At 47.6% G+C, this 17,517-nt stretch overlaps 1 protein-coding gene across 1 annotated transcript; it reads right to left on the bottom strand.

Annotated features, from left to right (window-relative positions):
- Positions 1-1,404: 1,404 nt before the first annotated feature.
- On the bottom strand, positions 1,405-7,417 carry CD207 (CD207 molecule). The gene is made up of 6 exons (XM_006066649.3): positions 7,284-7,417; positions 7,070-7,186; positions 5,325-5,699; positions 4,614-4,765; positions 3,874-3,992; positions 1,405-3,392 (listed from the first exon to the last, which is right to left on the bottom strand). Exons 1-6 carry the CDS (start codon positions 7,357-7,359, stop codon positions 3,242-3,244), a joined length of 990 nt encoding a protein of 329 aa, XP_006066711.1. The 5' UTR covers positions 7,360-7,417; the 3' UTR covers positions 1,405-3,241.
- Positions 7,418-17,517: the final 10,100 nt, after the last annotated feature.

Genomic DNA, 17,517 nt, shown 5'->3' with positions numbered 1-17,517 from the left:
AGTCATAGTCTGGAGGAGGACACCAGATACCATGCCAGGCCACATGGGGGTTACCCCCGAAACCAGAGGGAACCAGCAAGGGCTATGGGAGACAGGCTTTGCAGCAACAAGAGGATACGGTGCCCCTGGTTTCTCAAGAGGATCTGACTGACTTGTTTGAATAGTTTCTGTACTGGCAGGTTAGAGGAATCCAGTAGGTTGAAAACTGGGTGGAGGTCAGCTGATCCAGTCAAGGGGAACAGGCCAGGTCAGGGAACACATCTGGTGAGCGTGGGGGAACCCATAGTTAGGTTTTGAGGGCCCTGTAAGACCCAAAAATTGTCCTGGCAATAAGTGAAATTTTAGGTCTTACAATGCAAGCCTTTGAATCCGCTGCCCTAGTGACAAGTGCCTACCTTGGGGAGGAAGCTGGAGTGTGGGGCAGGGTCACATGTTGCTCAGCACAGCAGCACAGGAACTTCTTGATCATCCAGTGCTTGGGAATCTGTCTGCCAACACAGGGGACACGGGTCGGATCCCTGGTCTGGGAAGATTCCACATGCTGCAGAGCGACTAAGCCTGTACTCGGCAAATACTGAAGCTTAGGGCTTCCCTGGTAGTTCAGCTGGTAAAGAATCTGCCTGCAGTGCAGGAGACCCCAGTTCAATTCCTGGGTTGGGAAGATCCCCTGGAGAAGGGATAGACTACCCACTCTAGTATTCTTGGGTTTCCCTGGTGGCTCAGATGGTAGAATCTGACTGCAATGCAGAAGACCTGGGTTCGATCCCTGGGTTGGGAAGATCCCCTGGAGGAGGGCATGGCAACCCACCCCAGTGTTCTTGCCTGGAGAATCCTCATGGACAGAGGAGCCTGGCAGGTTACACAGTCCATGGGGTCACACAGTCTATGACTGAACGACTAAGCACAGCTCAGCACAGTGTGCCTAGAACCCATGCTCTGCAAAAAAAGAAGCCACTGAATGAGAAGCCCACTCAACTAGAGGGTAGGCCCCGTTCAACTAGAGAAAGCCTGTGTGCAGCAACAAAGACCCAGCACTGCCAAAAGCAAAGAAATAAATTAAACATTTATTTAATGGTGTATTACCATTTGTAAAATAGATGACCAGCGCAGGTTCGATGCATGTAGCAAGGCACTCAAAACTAGCGCTCTGGGACAACCAAGAGGGATAGGGTGAGGAGAGATGTGGGAGGGGCAGTCAGGATGGGGGGACACATGTGCACCCATGGCTGATTCATGCCGATGCATGGCCAAAACCATCACAATATTGTAAAGTAATTATCCTCCAGTTAAAATAAATTAATTAAAAAATGGAATAAAACCACATCAAAAAGTGAATAAAATGTAATCATCCAGGAAATTTTTTTTAATTTTTTTTTTAATTAAAAAGAACACACAAAACACGGCAGCCCAGACATGGTGACTAACAGGTCAGGCGCAACAGTATGATGGAAAGCAGAGTCAGGTTTGGAAACACAATGGGGAAGTTCCCTAGAGGCAGCTCTGAGCCTACGACTTGTATTTCATGTCTCCATCAGCTCGTGCTCTGAGCAGGTAGTTGACACTGGGAAGAAATAATATTCTCCCGTAATTTGCTACTTCAAATTATGAAGAGTAAGAACAGCCAAGTATTTCTTGGAGAAGATGCAGATGCCTTCTGTGCCCACACAGCCTACTCTGCGTGCTCGCCGGTCTGCACTCCCCTGATGTGCCCCAACCCCCAGACTTCAGATGCCCCTGGAGCTTTGGGCAAATGCTCTCACATGAACCCCATCACGAACTGTTCATTCCTCATCATCACCATATTTTTAAAAAGGCCATTTGCCCCGTGTTCCTTCAAGCTTCCTCCTAATATCCCTCCAGTTCAACCTCTTCACAACCAGAACACCACTCTGCTGGTCACAGTCATTGAAGAAAAACATCCTCCCCCCAGGACCCTTAAGAGGGCACCTAACGAGGACCCTGAGGAGGGGAGGGCTGCTCTGCTGAGCCTGCCATGCGTTCACAGAGTACCCCTTTCTGCTTCCTCTCTGCTCCGCTCTGTCTGTGCAGCCTGGATTCCTGCTTCGGCCCCTGCATGGCAGATTTGGAACTGATGGCTGCGATCAGGGTCTCTGTGAAGAATGGGAGACCTGACGCATCTCCCCACCCAGTGCAAAGCCAGAGAACAGAAGCTGGTCCGCGAATGTCTAAGAAGAAAGACCACCCAGAAGGTGGTGACACGCCAGACCCTGCAGTCCTATTTGGCTGCATTTCAGTAAAAACCAAAGATAAGTACTGCTCATGTTTTATGGCATTTCCAGGGCTGGGACTTTCTGTTATTTGAACCCCTGTTTCCTGAGGACACCCCAGAACTTCATATCCAGTGGAGCAGATGTTCCCTCCACCCCATACATCCACCTGTACCCCCAGGAAGAAAATGAGAGTGGCCAGTTCCCAGGCAGCATTTTATTCTAATGAAGCTGGGGTGCCCTCTCTACTGAAGGCCGCTTCCCCTGACCCCTGGGAAGAGAGGAGATGCAGAAGAGGAGGCCCAGGGAACAAGGCAGAGGAGCTGGGCAAACAGACTGGGACCCGGGGAGGAGCACCCAGCAAGTGATGGGTAGAGAGAAGCACGTGGATACTGGTCTAGGTCTGCAGAGACACGTTTCCATCCAGCCTCTGACCTGAACCAGTCAAACCTATCCCAGGGAGGAAGGGGCTCAGGTCTCAGAGGATAAGGAAGAAGGGGACCATGGGTAGATGGCATGAATAGGGCCTACCAAAAGCAGAGCTCTTCCACTGAGAACACTTAGGAAGGCAACTGGGAATTCTGGGATGTCAACTGGAAACGCCCTGAGTCTCGGTCTCCGGAGAATCTCGGGGGTGGTCGTACACAAATTTCACACAGTAAAGCTAAGGCTTCTCCAAAGGGATGGACCCCTCCAGGGTCCTGCCCCAGATGCTGTATCCTGGTCCATCTCACTGGAGCAGTGCAAACTTATTCTCTCCACCCTCACCTCTGCATTTAAACCCAAGATATCCTTTCCACTTCATCTGCCTTTGAAGCTGAAGCGGAAAGGATATCCACTCTGGGACCAGAGAATTCCCAGCCAAGGTAGATGGACTCTGGGATGCCTTCAGGACAACTTTAAAGCATGAAAAATTAGGTTCAAAATCACCTTGGAGGACAAAGGAGAGAGGAGCATTTCCTTGAATTCAATGAGCTTTGGAGCTTAAAGTGCTGGCACAGGGGCCAGTCCGGTCATGGTTCTGATGGTTTATAGGACCGCTTACAGATAAAAAGAAATGTATTGTCACAGGAGGCATCATTCCATGACCGCAGTGAGGACGTCTTTAGGTTGACACAGTGTTCATTGTTCCCAATGTTGTTGGGTTCGCCTGGAATCCAGAACCTACCGAAGGGAAAAACAAAGCAAAATGCATTGCCAGTGAGTGAATGAGCGACTTCAACCCCAGTTTCGGTCTGGGGTGGTAGGGCTGCAAATTTTTCCATGCCTGAGAGGAAAGGGACCGGTTATCCGTCAACCTCTGAGTCTGCAATCTCCCCCCAACTTAGGGCCACCCCAGCCCGCCCACTCTCAAGGCCCTATAGGAACCCACAGTGCAAAGACCTAGATTTAGAATGAGGTCCCTGCCAAAGCTGAGTGGATGGCCATGCTGCCAAACCCCATAGGGCATGGAGTAGCCGTGGATTTGTCCCCAGTTCCCCAGCCAACCAGTGGCAGAGATCAGCTAGATCTCTGGTCAATGTTCCTGCTGATCAAGGACAGGAAGGATGGCAAACTCTGTGGTCAGTGGGACTCTCCCCCGACTCTTCGTGCCCTGGACCCAGCCCAAGAAAGCAGCCTGGGACAGCGGGTTCTCAGGACTTACTTCTCACTCTGGACCTTGTTGTACGGAGTGCCATCCACCCAGTGCCAGTCCCCCTCGCTCCCTGCTTTGGTCAGGCCGATCCAGTAGGGAAGTCCGCCTGCTGTCCTGTAGAGGAACTCCTACAGAAAGACAGTAGGCGGAGATGAGGCATCGGAGCATGTGTCTCTCTGGGCATCTTCACCCATCCTCAGCCACAGCCCCTGAACCCACAGACACAGGGTTGGGACTCCATCCTGACTCTGACTCTGACCCACTCTGCTGGCCCACTTAAGATGAAAGGAGCTTGTTTAATATTCTGTCTCACCAGGTAGAGGACTTCTTGGGTTAGATGGTGTCATTAACGCTATTCACAAATATTTCTATTTTTCTGGGCACATGGAAAGGTTGCACTATCCTGCCCTCTTTGAAGCTACAAATACTGCATCGTTTGTTTGGCCAATGAAATGTGTTGTTTCCAGGCTTTAAGAGCCAACATACAACGTACCACGTTCCCTTTTCTTACCTCAGCAATTGTGGAAACATATGTTGATATGAAATCTCCTCTGGCCTAAGCCCTTAAGTAGCCACAATGAGCAAAACTCCTTGCTGGCCCTTATTGGACATGTAGTGTGTAAGTGAGAGGTAATCATAAAGAATTACTGATATTTGGGAATATTTGTCATTGAAGCATCATATTGCCCATGTTGCCTGATACAGCTACCAATATACCCCCTTCCTAGTGCCCACAGGACAGCACTCACCTGTTCACGCTCTGAGGTCACTGAGGTCAGGTAGGAGTCCCTCGATATACAGATCTGCTGGGCACTGTACCAGGTCTTCGAGATTTTAGAAAAGTAATAGAAGTGCCCCCCGAAGTACTTCCAGCCTTGGGAAACCACCTGGAGAATGTCCTCTGGGAACAAGGATGAAATGTGAACGCTGGTGTTCCTGCTTTCTCTGGTGCTGGCTGGGTGGGAGTATTTGAGCAGGATCCCAGATATAGAGTGAATGGGGCTGGGCTCTGGGGTCCTTTGGTCCTTGGGTAGGAGCTTGGGGACACTCCCTCAGATCCTGAAAGTCTGAGATTGGTAGAGTCTCTGGGCTCAGAGAGGGGAGAGTGAGAGAGGATGAATCAAGAATCCATCTCTCCATTGACCATCACAAGTGTCTGAGCCCCTGAGCTCTAGGCAGGAACTGCTGGAAAATGGTGAGGTTTGGACCCAGACAGAGAAACTCCCTAATGTCTTCATATTCTATGGCTTGGTGTGGGAGCCCTGGCTGGTCCCAGGTCCCTTTTCTCCTGAACAGCCCCCAAGTCCTCCCCAACTCCAGTACTGAGCCCTCTCTTCTTAACTTTCCAGCCATGCCCATGCTTTCCTCCACACACACCAGCCCAATGGCATCATGCCTGAGGTTGATAAGGTCCCACGGGCCACTGGCCAACTTGAAACGCTCTTTTCTGAGTCACTTACTTTGCTGTTGAAGCAATTTGCTGAGACTCTCCAAACTGCTCTGGAGTTCCCGGACCTTTGCATTTAAAGCAGTGGCTTTATCCAAATCTTGTTTTAGCTCTGGGATTTGGGCATTTAACTCATCAACTGCTTTCCAACTACTTGTTAGCACCTGCAGCTGTGCACTGGCTTCCTTCAGGCCTGTTTCCAACCTCCGGATCTGAGAACTTATGCGATCCAAGCTGGTGTTCACCATTTGGACCTGATTGCCAACTGCCACCAGGCCACCTCTGTTCCTCTTGATCTCAGAACTCAGGGAGCTGATGTTGTCCACACGACCTTTCAGCAACTGGGCATTGGTCTTGACATCTGATATTGTGCCCATAAACCAGGGATCTGAATTTGAGGAAGTCAAGAGGTCAGCTGCAGGGACCCTCAGGGACTGGAGTGGGGTGTTGCCAGGGTGATGAAAGGAAGGGGAGGCAAGGTATGGGCTCAAGCTTCCCAAGGACCCAGCCCAAGGAGCAGTTACCTACCCTCTATTCGGTCATAATGTATTCATTCAACAAACATAGAATGGACACCTTCCATGTGCCAGGGACTCTGATAGATGCAGATCGTGCAAAGATTGGTAAATCATGGGATCTCTGTTTGAGGCTCTCATAGGTAAGCAGAAGAGGGGATTAGAATCCAGTCCTATATTTCCTTTGCATGTTCAGGGCACATTTGGTAAAGAGATGCCTTCAGTCACCCCCTTGTCATCCTTCTCACATCACGCTGGGCCCCATCACTTGACTCCCAGCCCTCTCTTTCCAGAGACCCCCACGGTGCCCATCAGCTAGGGAAGCACCGTCCCCACCATGACTGCCCATAGGTCCCTCATGGCCATCGGAGGGGCCAGCCATACAGACTTCTTGTCTGGAAGTGATTTCTTCTCCAGAGAAAACGAGAAGGGAGAATTATGAAACCACTTCTCCCCTTCCCTTGTCCTACCCGCTGTCACTGTCTGCTCAGGCTATAGGCTCAGGCCACAGAAGACACCAAAAGTATACCAGTGGACTCAAAGCAGGGGAGATTCTACTCAGAGCCTCTAAGTCCAAGTCCAAATGTGTCCTGGGGCCTTGAAAGGAGAAGACAGATGTTCCCTCTGTCTGCTATCCGGAGACCTAATGAGAGGAAGAAGCTTCTACCAGCAGCAGAGGCCAATTGGGCTTGGCAAAGCAGGAAGAAGAAGAAAGATAAGTCACACATCCAGTGAAGAAGTAGGGCATCTCCCTTGGCATGATCTTTGTGGGAGCAGGAGAGTGAAGAGAGCATGAAAGGGCCCTGTGGGGTGGGGGGAGCTGTTCCCTAACCCTAGCCTGGCCTAGTCAGTTGGGGATGAAGCTACAGTTGGGACCCCACCCCTCATGGGGTCAGCAATCATTATGCTCACTGTTGGGGGTTCTCCACAAGGCTCTGAATCAAAGGGACACAGAGCTCAGAGAGGAAGGAGAAAAGTGACCCAGGATGAAGATGGGATGAGCACTTCCTGGGAAGAAAGAGCACACCCTTGAGCACAGGCATGCTGACCCCAGTCAGGAACATCTCCCCGGAACTGGAAAGGAAGGAGAAGCAGCTGGTCTTACTGAGGACTCTTTGACTGCACATGGAAAGAGGGGGAAGCAAGACACATGGAAAAGCCAGAGGCAGGATAGACCACCAGAGAGGGGAAGGACCCCTGGCCTTGGGGAAAGACCGAGCCCAGATCAAAGCTGGGGACTTACAGAGAATGGCCTGCAGCAGGACAGAGGTGACCGTGACCAGCGTCAGGAAGACGACCACAGCGCGGACCGTGAGGAGTCTCCCCAGAACCTGGGACGGACACGTCTTGGGAGGAGGGTCTGCAGGAAGCAGAGGAGAGCGTTTGGTGAAGGAGCAGCCAACTGCAAGCTTGGCCACAGAGCCCCGAGCAGGCTCTGAGCAGAGGCTGAGGCTTGCCTGGGGGCCAAAGGGAGACGTTCTGCTTGTCCACCGTGAAGTGAGCGTCGAGGACCTCGCTGTCGGCAGTCTTCATCCTGCACACTCACCCTGGTGGCACAGGTGCTCCCAGACAGCTGTCTCCCCAAAGACCTTTTATCTAGACGAAAAGGGAAATGACCCCCGAAGTTCATTGCGTCATCCCAAAGTTCCCCATTCCTGGCTTAGGTGCCTTGCCTGTCCTAGGTTGCAGCTCAGTCCACCCCTCAGAAGTCTGGCTTTTCAAGAAGAGGCCATCATTTTCTCTGGGTATCTATTACATGGACATTTTAACCATCTTGTCCTCAGGCTAAGCTTTCTCTCTTATAAGACAGCCCTCATCCATCATCCATCCAGCCATCCTTTCACCTCACAAATACATGTTGAGTGCCTCCGGTGTACAAGGCACTATACCAGGACTGAGCCACGGAGCTGAATAACTCATGGCCCTTACACTCAAACAGTTCACCCATCTTCATCCTGTGTCATTTTCCTCCTTCCCCTCTGAGTTCTGTTTCCCTTTGATTCTGTCTAGTAGAAAAAAAAGTGAAAGTGTCAGTTGCTCAGTCATGTCCGACTCTTTGGGACCCCAGGGACTGTAGGCCACCAGGCTCCTCTATCCATGGATTTCTACAGGCAAGAACACTGGAGTGGATTGCCATTCCCTGCTCCAGGGATCTTCCTGATGCAGAGATCAAACCCGGGTCTCCTGCACTGCAGGCAGATTCTTTACTGTCTCTGCCACCAGGGAAGCCAGAAAAGAAAGACCTGAGCAAATAAATGACAATACGTCCCCTGTGGCTCAGTGATAAAGAATCTGCCTGCAATGCAAGAGACACCAGGGATGCGGGTTGATCACTGGGTCAGGGAGATCCCCAGGAGGAGGGCGTGGCAACTCACTCCAATATTCTTGCCTGGAGAATCCCATGGACAGAGGAGCCTGGCGGGCCGTGGTCCATAGGGTCACAAAGAGTCGGACACAAATGAACATGCAGGAACATACAGGGTGATAAACTTAATGATAGAAGAATGTGCACAAATCAAAGGGAGTACAGAGACTGGAGTCATGGTAAGAAGTTCCAAGTAGAGAGATTAGCATATTCGGAAGCATGGTGTGCCTGGTGAGCTGTAAGTGGTTTGGCACTGTTGGAGTGTAAAGTATATGACTAGAGTGGGGAGGGCATGGGCTAAGGGGGCACTTGGAGTCAGATCATAAAGACCCTTTTGGGTCATGTTAAGGAGCTTTAACTCTGGCTTCTGGGTGATGTGGAGCCAGTGAAGGACTTTAGGCAGTAGAGAGACAAGGACAGGAACATTGAAGAAAGATCACTCTGACCATGGTTGGAAGCAGAGACCAGGGTGTGGGGGATCTGGAAGCAGGGAGACCAGTAAGGAGACCACTGCAATAAAATGTTCAACTTTCTGTTGTTAAGGCATCTTAGGTGATACGTGCCAAGTCGCTTCAGTCATGTCCAACTCTGTGCGACCCTATGGACTATAGCCTGCCAGGCTCCTTTGTCCATGGGATTCTCCAGGCAAGAATACTGGAGTGGGTTGCTATGTCCTCCTCTGGGGGATCTTCTTGATCTAGGGATTGAACCAGCCTCTCTTAAGTCTCCTGCATTGGCAGGCAGGTTCTTTACCACTAGCTCCACCTGGGAAGCCAGTATCCCTTTATAAAATGGGACTTGAGATTCAAATGTACATGTAAGAGTTCAGTTCTCCTCTCTGCCTCCTGCATTTGTGAGGGCCTCAGACAAAGTGGGGAGGATCTGCAACATCAGACCAGGAGCTGTTCTTTCATTCATGGGAGATGCTCAGGGCAGAGAGCAGCTGATTCAGTGCCCCTCTCTGAGGGACTAGGTCTTCTTCTGGGAAGCCTCTCATACTTTGAAGAGGTCTGTCAAATCTGAGAAACCTGGTACAAAACATATTCTAAACAAATATTTCCTGGAAGATAGAAAAAAGAGGAGGGAAGTGAGGAAGGGAAAGAGAAAAGGAAGGAAGTTCAGATAACTGGATGGATGGATGGTTGGATGGATGGAGAGAAAATGGATGTATGAAAGGATGGGTGGATGGGTGGAAGATGGATGGACGCATGAAAGAGAAATGAATGGAAATGGTGATGGCTAATCATGACTCAACTCTGAAATTCCAGCCTGTGGACTGGAATCTGTCTCTTGGAAGCCACTGCATTTTTCTACAGCCTCCAACTGTAAAAGCATGAGTCAAGAGTGACTTTAAATCTTATCCAAATATGCTTAACAACTCCGGCCACAGGACTAGAAAGCTGACCTGGCCCTGCTGACTCTGAGCCAGTGGAGTTGGAGAACAGGTTGGTGTCAGGGACCAAGGTTGGAGGCTAAATGATCAGAACCAAGGAAATAACTCTACTTACAGGGCCTTCTGATGCCTTTGATATTTGAGAGGATCCCACCTCCCTGTCTGACCAGTTCATTGCACTTATAGGCCCCTTGCAGCTCCTTCTGCAGGCTGCTGCTGCTGCTAAGTCGCTTCAATCGTGTCCGACTCTGTGCGACCCCATAGATAGCAGCTCACCAGGCTCCCCCGTCCCTAGGATTCTCCAGGCAAGAACACTGGAGTGGGTTGCCATTTCCTTCTCCAACGCATGAAAGTGAAAAGTGAAAATGAAGTGGCTCAGTCGTGTCCGACTCTTAGCGACCCCATGGACTGCAGCCAACCAGGCTCCTCCGTCCATGGGATTTTCCAGGCAAGGGTACTGGAGTGGGGTGCCATTGTAGGCCTCAAACAGGAGCTGTTTCTCTGACCAGTTGAGGGAACCACAGAGGACTCCACACCATACTTTCCAAGTGCTGGGAAGGAAGCTGAGTCACAGGATAATGTCCCTTTCATTCTGTTTCATTTCCTCCCTCTCCAAATACCATCCAGGCCTGCCCTACGGTCTGCTCTAAGCTTTGACGTTAGCTAACTCCCTGCCAGTCTCTGAACAGTGAGAACCATGCCCATTCTCTTAAAGTTGCTCATCTAGTTAAGAGCCTCAGTTCTACCAGGGCTCAGCAGGAGTGAGAATGTTCTGTTTCTGGGCTCTCCTGCTTGTTCCCCAGTCTGATCCCAGAGTCACCTCAACCTTTCTTCTCCTGGTTCCTGGCCCCACATCCTCACCCCAGGGCCTGGAGATGGAGAAGAATCTAGGTTACTCAAGACCCTGGTAGAAAGCCCCCCTGGGGTCCTGGTCTCCTTCCGAGGCACTTGAGAGAGGGCAGCTGCCACAGAACACTGACCCTTTCCCTCTCTGTTGAAAACTTGATTTTCCTCCAACCTCTGCTGGTACGTAGCATGAGCAATCAATGTAATGCCCATGTGCCTTCCTAGTGGCCCCAGGAAAGGGTCTGGAGGCCTCGCCAAGATGGGACAGGACTCAGTGCAGAAGAAGGGACTGGGATTGAGGGCATCTACTCAAGTGATGGAAATGGAAGCTGCAGGTAGATGTTCTCCTGATCGCTGGACAAAAGGCTGATCCAGCATGAGGAAGCTGGGCAAGAAGCAACCACAATTCTGTGGGTCCTCTGGGGTTTCAGAGACAATTTCTGTAAAAGCTTTGGCCATGAGGAGTTTCATTTCCCATTTTGCAGGGAAGATGCGGATCACGAGCTACCTTCCTCTAATCATGCTTATCCGCAGGTATTTCCTGAAGTCTCCCTGGGTGCCCTAAGTCTCTCCTGGCCTGACAGCCCAGAGGAGAAAAGAGGAAGAGAACAGACCAAGCAGAAGGCAGGTGCCCCAGCCTCACTTTCCAGCCAGGAAGGAGGGCTGTTCTCCTGGACACTCAGGAGATCCCTGCTCTTCCAAACAGAGGAGGAGCTTTGGGTCAGGTCTAGAGCGACCAAAAATCTCTACAGTGATGAGAGACAGGAGGTCGGTGCTCACTTTTCTGTCTCCCCACTGCCATGCTCCCGGGGTTCTAAGGCTTTCCCTGGATAAAAATGGAGGAAGGAAACAGTTTGATCGCTTTCCCCTTCTCTGGTTGGGACTCTCCTTATGCATGGAGGTGCACTGTGGGCATTATCAATGGGAGTGGAAAAGAGACTCAGGCCGTTTGACAGTCTCAGCAGTGCTGACAGTCTTCTACAAGTCTTCTGGGATCTGGTGATCCGAGTCCTTCCATCCAAGGCTCAGAGGAAACTAGAGTGGACAACAAACCAGGGAGAGGGGATGGGGGAATAGGGGAGGGGTTCAGGGGAGGGGAGAATGAAATGAGAAGGCAGATGGTTATGACAGCTGAGCAGACTGCTCCACGGGCTTCACAGGGGACTCCTGCATGTCATGTGATGAGGGATTCGACCAGCAGATCCCAGATGCCAAAGGATGTCATGCCATCCTCTGGACATGTGCCCTGGGAACAGGGGATGGGATAGAGAAACCAAGAAGAAAGAAATGGAAGGGGGGTCCTTCATCCATCCTGTCCCCTAGAATGCCTGCTCTGCACCAGCTACAAGGAGAAAGCCAGCCATGGACCCTGCCCTCAGAAGCAGTGCTTCTATTGGGGAAATATAGCATCCATCATCCCAGGGAGAAGGGAAGAGTCTCTCAAGACTGAAAGTGGCTGCAGACACGGCACAGGGCCTCCCCAGCTCCCCCTGACGCTGGGAACGAGCTCCTCTCTTTTAGAACATTGGGTGATGGCACTGTTTCTCTGGCACAGTGACCATGGCTAGACCTCAGTAAGCAGGCAATTCCCTCTGGCGCCATCATAAACAGCACGGAATGGGCGAGCGGCCTGGCTGCTGGGAAGGATGGCTGTGTTCCAGGCAGAGAAGGCTGCTCTCAACTACCCAGGTCAAAGAGCCCTTGCCTGTGACTTTAGTGAGAAGGGCAAATTCATGGCAGGAAAGCTATAAAGGGCCCTTGGAGAAAAGTATGCAAATCTTATTTTTGTATCTTTTAATTCTTTTTTAATGGTACTCATTATAGAAAATCAACCAGGTGAACAAGAAGGAAAAAAAAAATTATCTACCATACAGGAAATAAAAATGGCTATACACACAGCTCATTCTTCGTATCTACAGGTATGTATATATTCATTTACATCTATATCCATGTTGTTGTTGCTGTTTTTAGTCACTAAGTTGTGTCCAACTCTTTTACAACCCCATGGACTGTAGCCCACCAAGCTCCTCTATCCATGGAATTCTCCAGGCAAGAATACTGAAGTGGGTTGCCCTTTCCTCCTCCAGGGGATCTTCCTGACCTAGGGATCGAACCCGAGTCTCTTATGTCTCTAGCACTGGCAGGTGGGTTCTTTACCACTAGCACCACCTAAGAAACCCTAATCTATATCCATAGTGATATCCAACTATAACTGTGTATATATTTATATAATGTTTATATAGCATAGTATATATAGACAGCTCCTATGTCTTTTCCCCAGCATTCTTCCCATCTCCATTTCTGATACAAAGAGTTAGTTCCCCCTCCTTTGGGAAGCTATGCCTCCTTCTCAACCCCCTACAATGCTTGGCTCAGAGCCAGCATCCATTGGCAGGTTGAGTTTTTATCTGAATTCATTACTCTGACATTGAGTCTTCTGTCTCCAACTTCCACTTCTAAGGCCTCTTGCACTGGGCCCACTCAGATAATCCAGGATGGTCTCCCTGTCTTAAAGCCAGCTTATTTTTTAATTATGTTTATTTGGGGGGTAAGGGCATGCAGCATGGCTTGCAGGATCTTAGTTCCCCAACCAGAGACTGAACCCACACCCTAGGCAGTGAAAAAGCCAAATCACCAGACCGCCATGGAATTCCCAACGCCAGCTCATTAGCAGCCTTAACTTCACTTTACCATGTGACTTAATATACTTCCCGTTTCTGGGATTGGAAGGTGGACATTTTTGTGGCCATTATTGTACTTACCAAGCTTCCTCCCTCTATTAAGTTATGGTGGCCTTAATAGAGCCATTCAGAAAGTTTGGTATTTATCCCTGAAGTTTGAGAGATAGAGTCTGGTACTTGACATGTGGATGAAAGGTCTAAGGCTTTCAGTGGGTGATAATAAATAAATAGTAGGTAAATAAACTGTGGTACTTCTAAACAATGAAATATTATTCAGCACTAAAAAGAAATGAGCTATCATGTTACTGGAAGGAAAACAGATACATAGATCAATGAAACAGAAATGAGAGCCCAGAAATAAACTACACATATATGGACAATTAATTTATACAGAGAATCAAAGAACATACAAAAGAAAGAATGTGTGCGTAGTCGCTCAGTTGTGTCCAACTCTTTGAGATCCCATGGACTGTAGGGGATTCTCCAGGCAAGAATACTGGAGTGGGTTACCATGCCCTCCTCCAGGGAATCTTCCTGACCCAGGGATCGGACCCAGGTCTCCCACATTACAGGCGGATTCTTTACCATCTAAGCCATCAGGGAAACCCAAGAATACTGAAGCGGGTAGTCTATCCCTTCTCCAGGGGATAATCTCTTCAATAAATGATGTTGAGAAAACTGGACAGCCTCATGCAAAAGAAAAAGAAAGAAACTAGACCACTATTTCACACTATAGGTAAAAATCAACTGAAAATGGATTAAAAGACTTAACTGTAAGCCATAAAATTCCTAGAAGGAAACATAAGCAGTACACACTTTGACTTCAGTCTTTTAGCAATATCTTTCCAGAAATGTTTCCTCAGACAAGGGAAACCAAAGCAAGAATAAACAAGTGGAACTACATCAAAGTAAAAAACTTCTGCACAGCAAAGGAAATCATCAACAAGATGAAAAGATGGGCAACCAAACGGGAGGAGATATTTGTACATGCTATATCTGATAAGGGGTTAATATCCAAAATATATAAAGGACTTATACAACCCAAGGAAAGTGAAGTCGCTCAGTCGTGTCCAACTCTTTGCAACCCCATGGACTGTAGCCCACCAGGCTCCTCCGTCCATGGGATTTTCCAGGCAAGAGTACTGGAGTGGGGTGCCATTTCCTACAACCCAAAAACAATAACAAAAATCAACTTGGTTAAAAAAAATGGGTAGAGGAGCTGAACAGACATTTTCCCAAACAAGACATACAAATGGACAACAGGCACATGAAAAGATGTTCAGCGTCACTATTTGTCAGGGAAATGCAAATCAAAACTACAGTGAGGTATCACTTCATACCTGTTAGAATGGCTTTTATTAAAAAAAGCAAAAAATAATAAGTGTTGGTGAGGATGTGGAGAAAAGGGAACATCCATATGCTATTGGCAGAAATGTAAATTAGAGCAGTTATTACAGAAAACCATGTAGCGATTCCTCCAAAAACCAAGAATAGAATATCATGCAGCCCAGCTTTTCCACTACTGTGTATTTATCCAAAGAATTCAAAATCACTAATTCAAAAGAAAAGACCACCTGGTGGTCTAGTGATTAAGAATCCACCTGCCATTGCAGGAGACACAGGTTTATCCCTGGTCCAGGAAGATCCCACATGGCCCAAGGCGACTGAGCCTGCGTGGCATAACTACTGAGCCTGGCCACCTAGAGCCTGCACTCTAGAAAAGCCACCACAAGAAGAAGCCTGCATACCACGACAAAGAGTAGCCCCCACTCTCTGCAACTGGACAGAGACCACATGCAGCGACTAAGACCCAGCACAGCCAAAAATGAATAAATAAAAATAAAATCATAAAAAAGATATGCACACCCCTATGTTCATTGTAGCATCATTTACAATAGCCAAGTTATGGAAGCAACCTAATTGCCATCAATGGATAAAGAAGCTTCATGTGGTATAAATACATACACAAGGGCATACTACTCAGCCATATGAAAGATGAAACCTTGCCATCTCCAACAACATAGATTACACTAAGTGAAATAAGAGAGACGGTGAAAGAGAAATGCAATATGATGTCATTAGTATGTGGGTGAAAAAAAATAAACAAAAACAAAAAATAAATGAATAGACCAAACCAAAGGAAAACAAGCACACAGATACAGAGAATAGAATAGTGATTACCAGAGAGGAAGGACCAGGAGGGAGGCTGGAATGGGTAAAGGGAGTCACCTGTATGGTGATGGATGCAAACTAAATTCTGAGTATTTTCCTTCCCATAAAAAAATCTATATTTTCTTAACGGATCCCTAGGATTCTAACTATAATGATTTATGTAACCAGTTCCTTGTTAGTAAACAATCAGGATGCTTTCCATTGCTCAGCACTATGAACAGCTTTACAGAGAATATTCTTCAGTAATGTCTCTGTCCTGTATCCATAATTTTCCCTTGGGATAAATTCTTGCAAGCATAGTTGCTAGACCAAAACATATATCTTTTAACAAATAAGATTTATGATAAGTTTTGACAAATAATGCTCTAAAAAGATTCATATATAATATTAATAGAACAATTCATTTCCCCTGGACCCTCATCAACAGTGGGAATGAGTAATTCCTTTTTTTGGACTGGTATAATAGTCAATTTTTATACTGCATTTTCTTGATCGCTAGTGAGACTACTGAAGACTTCATGTGTTTTCTCTGACATGTTATTGTCTTTTGTGGATGGAGTTTATTATTTTTATAATCTTCATGATTTGTAAGCATGCTTTAAATATTGAGGCTATTAAACCATTGTCATATGCTAAAAAAAAAAAAAAAAAAAAAAAAACTTAGCTATGATGGAGAGCCACCAGTTATGGCCGTGAACAGAGAACGGACAAGAGGTGAAAGTGGATGTAGCCTCAGCCTATGTGGAGAAAGAAGGAACATGCAGAAGGAAATTTACAGAACCGAAACTTTCCCCTCACCACACGGACAAGGCATTAGCACTAGTAAATGAATCACCAGTCAGCACTAGTTAACTGGTCAGCAAAGAGGAACTGAAGAACTGTTATGATAAGAACAGCATAACTGTGGCACAGATTTTGTAGTCCATTCATCCATCTTTCACACTGACCTTTCGCCTCCATGAATAATGCAGAAATAACTTGTACAATAATCATTTAGTACCTGACCTCATGGATCATGCTTGGCCATTGGAGTAAAGTTGCCAGTACCCAGAGTAAGTAAAATCCAGCAAGTGTCCAGTTTTGTCTTAATGGGACTTTTTTGTGCTGCATGAACTACTCAAACCTGTGCCCAAACCCACAAAACAGAACAAGACCTCCAAAAAACCAAAACTCCATGGTAATATCTCTAATACCACAAAGGGATGTTTGTCCTCTACAAACTAAAATCATTAAGCCAAGAAATTATAAAATCCCAATTTATGGCCACATTCTCATAAACTATAACAGAGTTCACTTTATACACCAAGTTGGTTCCCTCCAACTTGCTCTTTTGACCTTAACTACAGGCTTCTTTTCCCAAATATTTCCATTTCAAAGGGAACTTTTCAGAAAGTAAATAAGATAACTGTTCTCAGCAGCAATTTTATGCTTTTAGTTTCTTTTCCCATCTTACTGAGGTTACCAACTTCTTTTTCCCTCATTAAGCTCTCCAGCTGGCCCTTCAGCTGGATCAGTCTCACCCAAAGAACCTAAAACTTTCATTTGCTTCCAGCTGCTCCCTAGAGATGTCCCTGAAACTTCTGCTTTGACCTAGAATGCTTAGAACAGGTGTCTTTCATCATATTTCTAATGGGAACATCCCCAGAGAAGTGGCTAACCTTGCCTGTCACTCATCCACTCAGGCATCCATTTATCCATTCAGTGAAATGTATCGAGTGCCCCCCATATGCCAAGCTCTGTGATGGATGCTGAGAACTCAACCTTGAACAGAACAGCCATGGTTCCTGCCCCGTAGGGGAGTACAATTCTCTCTGGATAATTCTTGGTATCTTGCAACTAAGAAAAATAAATTATATCCCTGATTAAGCCTGAAGCAGTGACAAAAGAAAAAAGTAGCTTGAAATGGTGTAAAACATGGCATTTTTCCAAACTGCTTTTATTTAAAACATAGTACAAAGATGTAGGTCCATGGTTGCATTTCCTACAAATATATACCTTCTCACTATATATCTGACTCTCAACCACAGGAAAACTGCATGCTCACACTGCCCTCGCCCAGAGCTCCCTTCCCTAGGAGCCACAGAGGAAAAGGAGAGCTGTGCATCTGAGACCTAGGGTAGTGGTCTCCACTCTCAGAGCATGTTTGTAAAGACACCAGCACCCCACCCCAGAAATCCTGACCTAACTGGTTTGGGTTGGGACTCAGGCATCAGTATCTTTGTTAACTCAAAGTG

Source organism: Bubalus bubalis, chromosome 12 (assembly GCF_019923935.1).
Source record: "Bubalus bubalis isolate 160015118507 breed Murrah chromosome 12, NDDB_SH_1, whole genome shotgun sequence".
In the NCBI taxonomy this organism is placed as follows: Eukaryota; Metazoa; Chordata; class Mammalia; order Artiodactyla; family Bovidae; genus Bubalus; species Bubalus bubalis.
The sequence above is the reverse complement of the archived record's forward strand: the minus strand, read 5'-3'. Positions and strand labels throughout refer to the sequence as shown.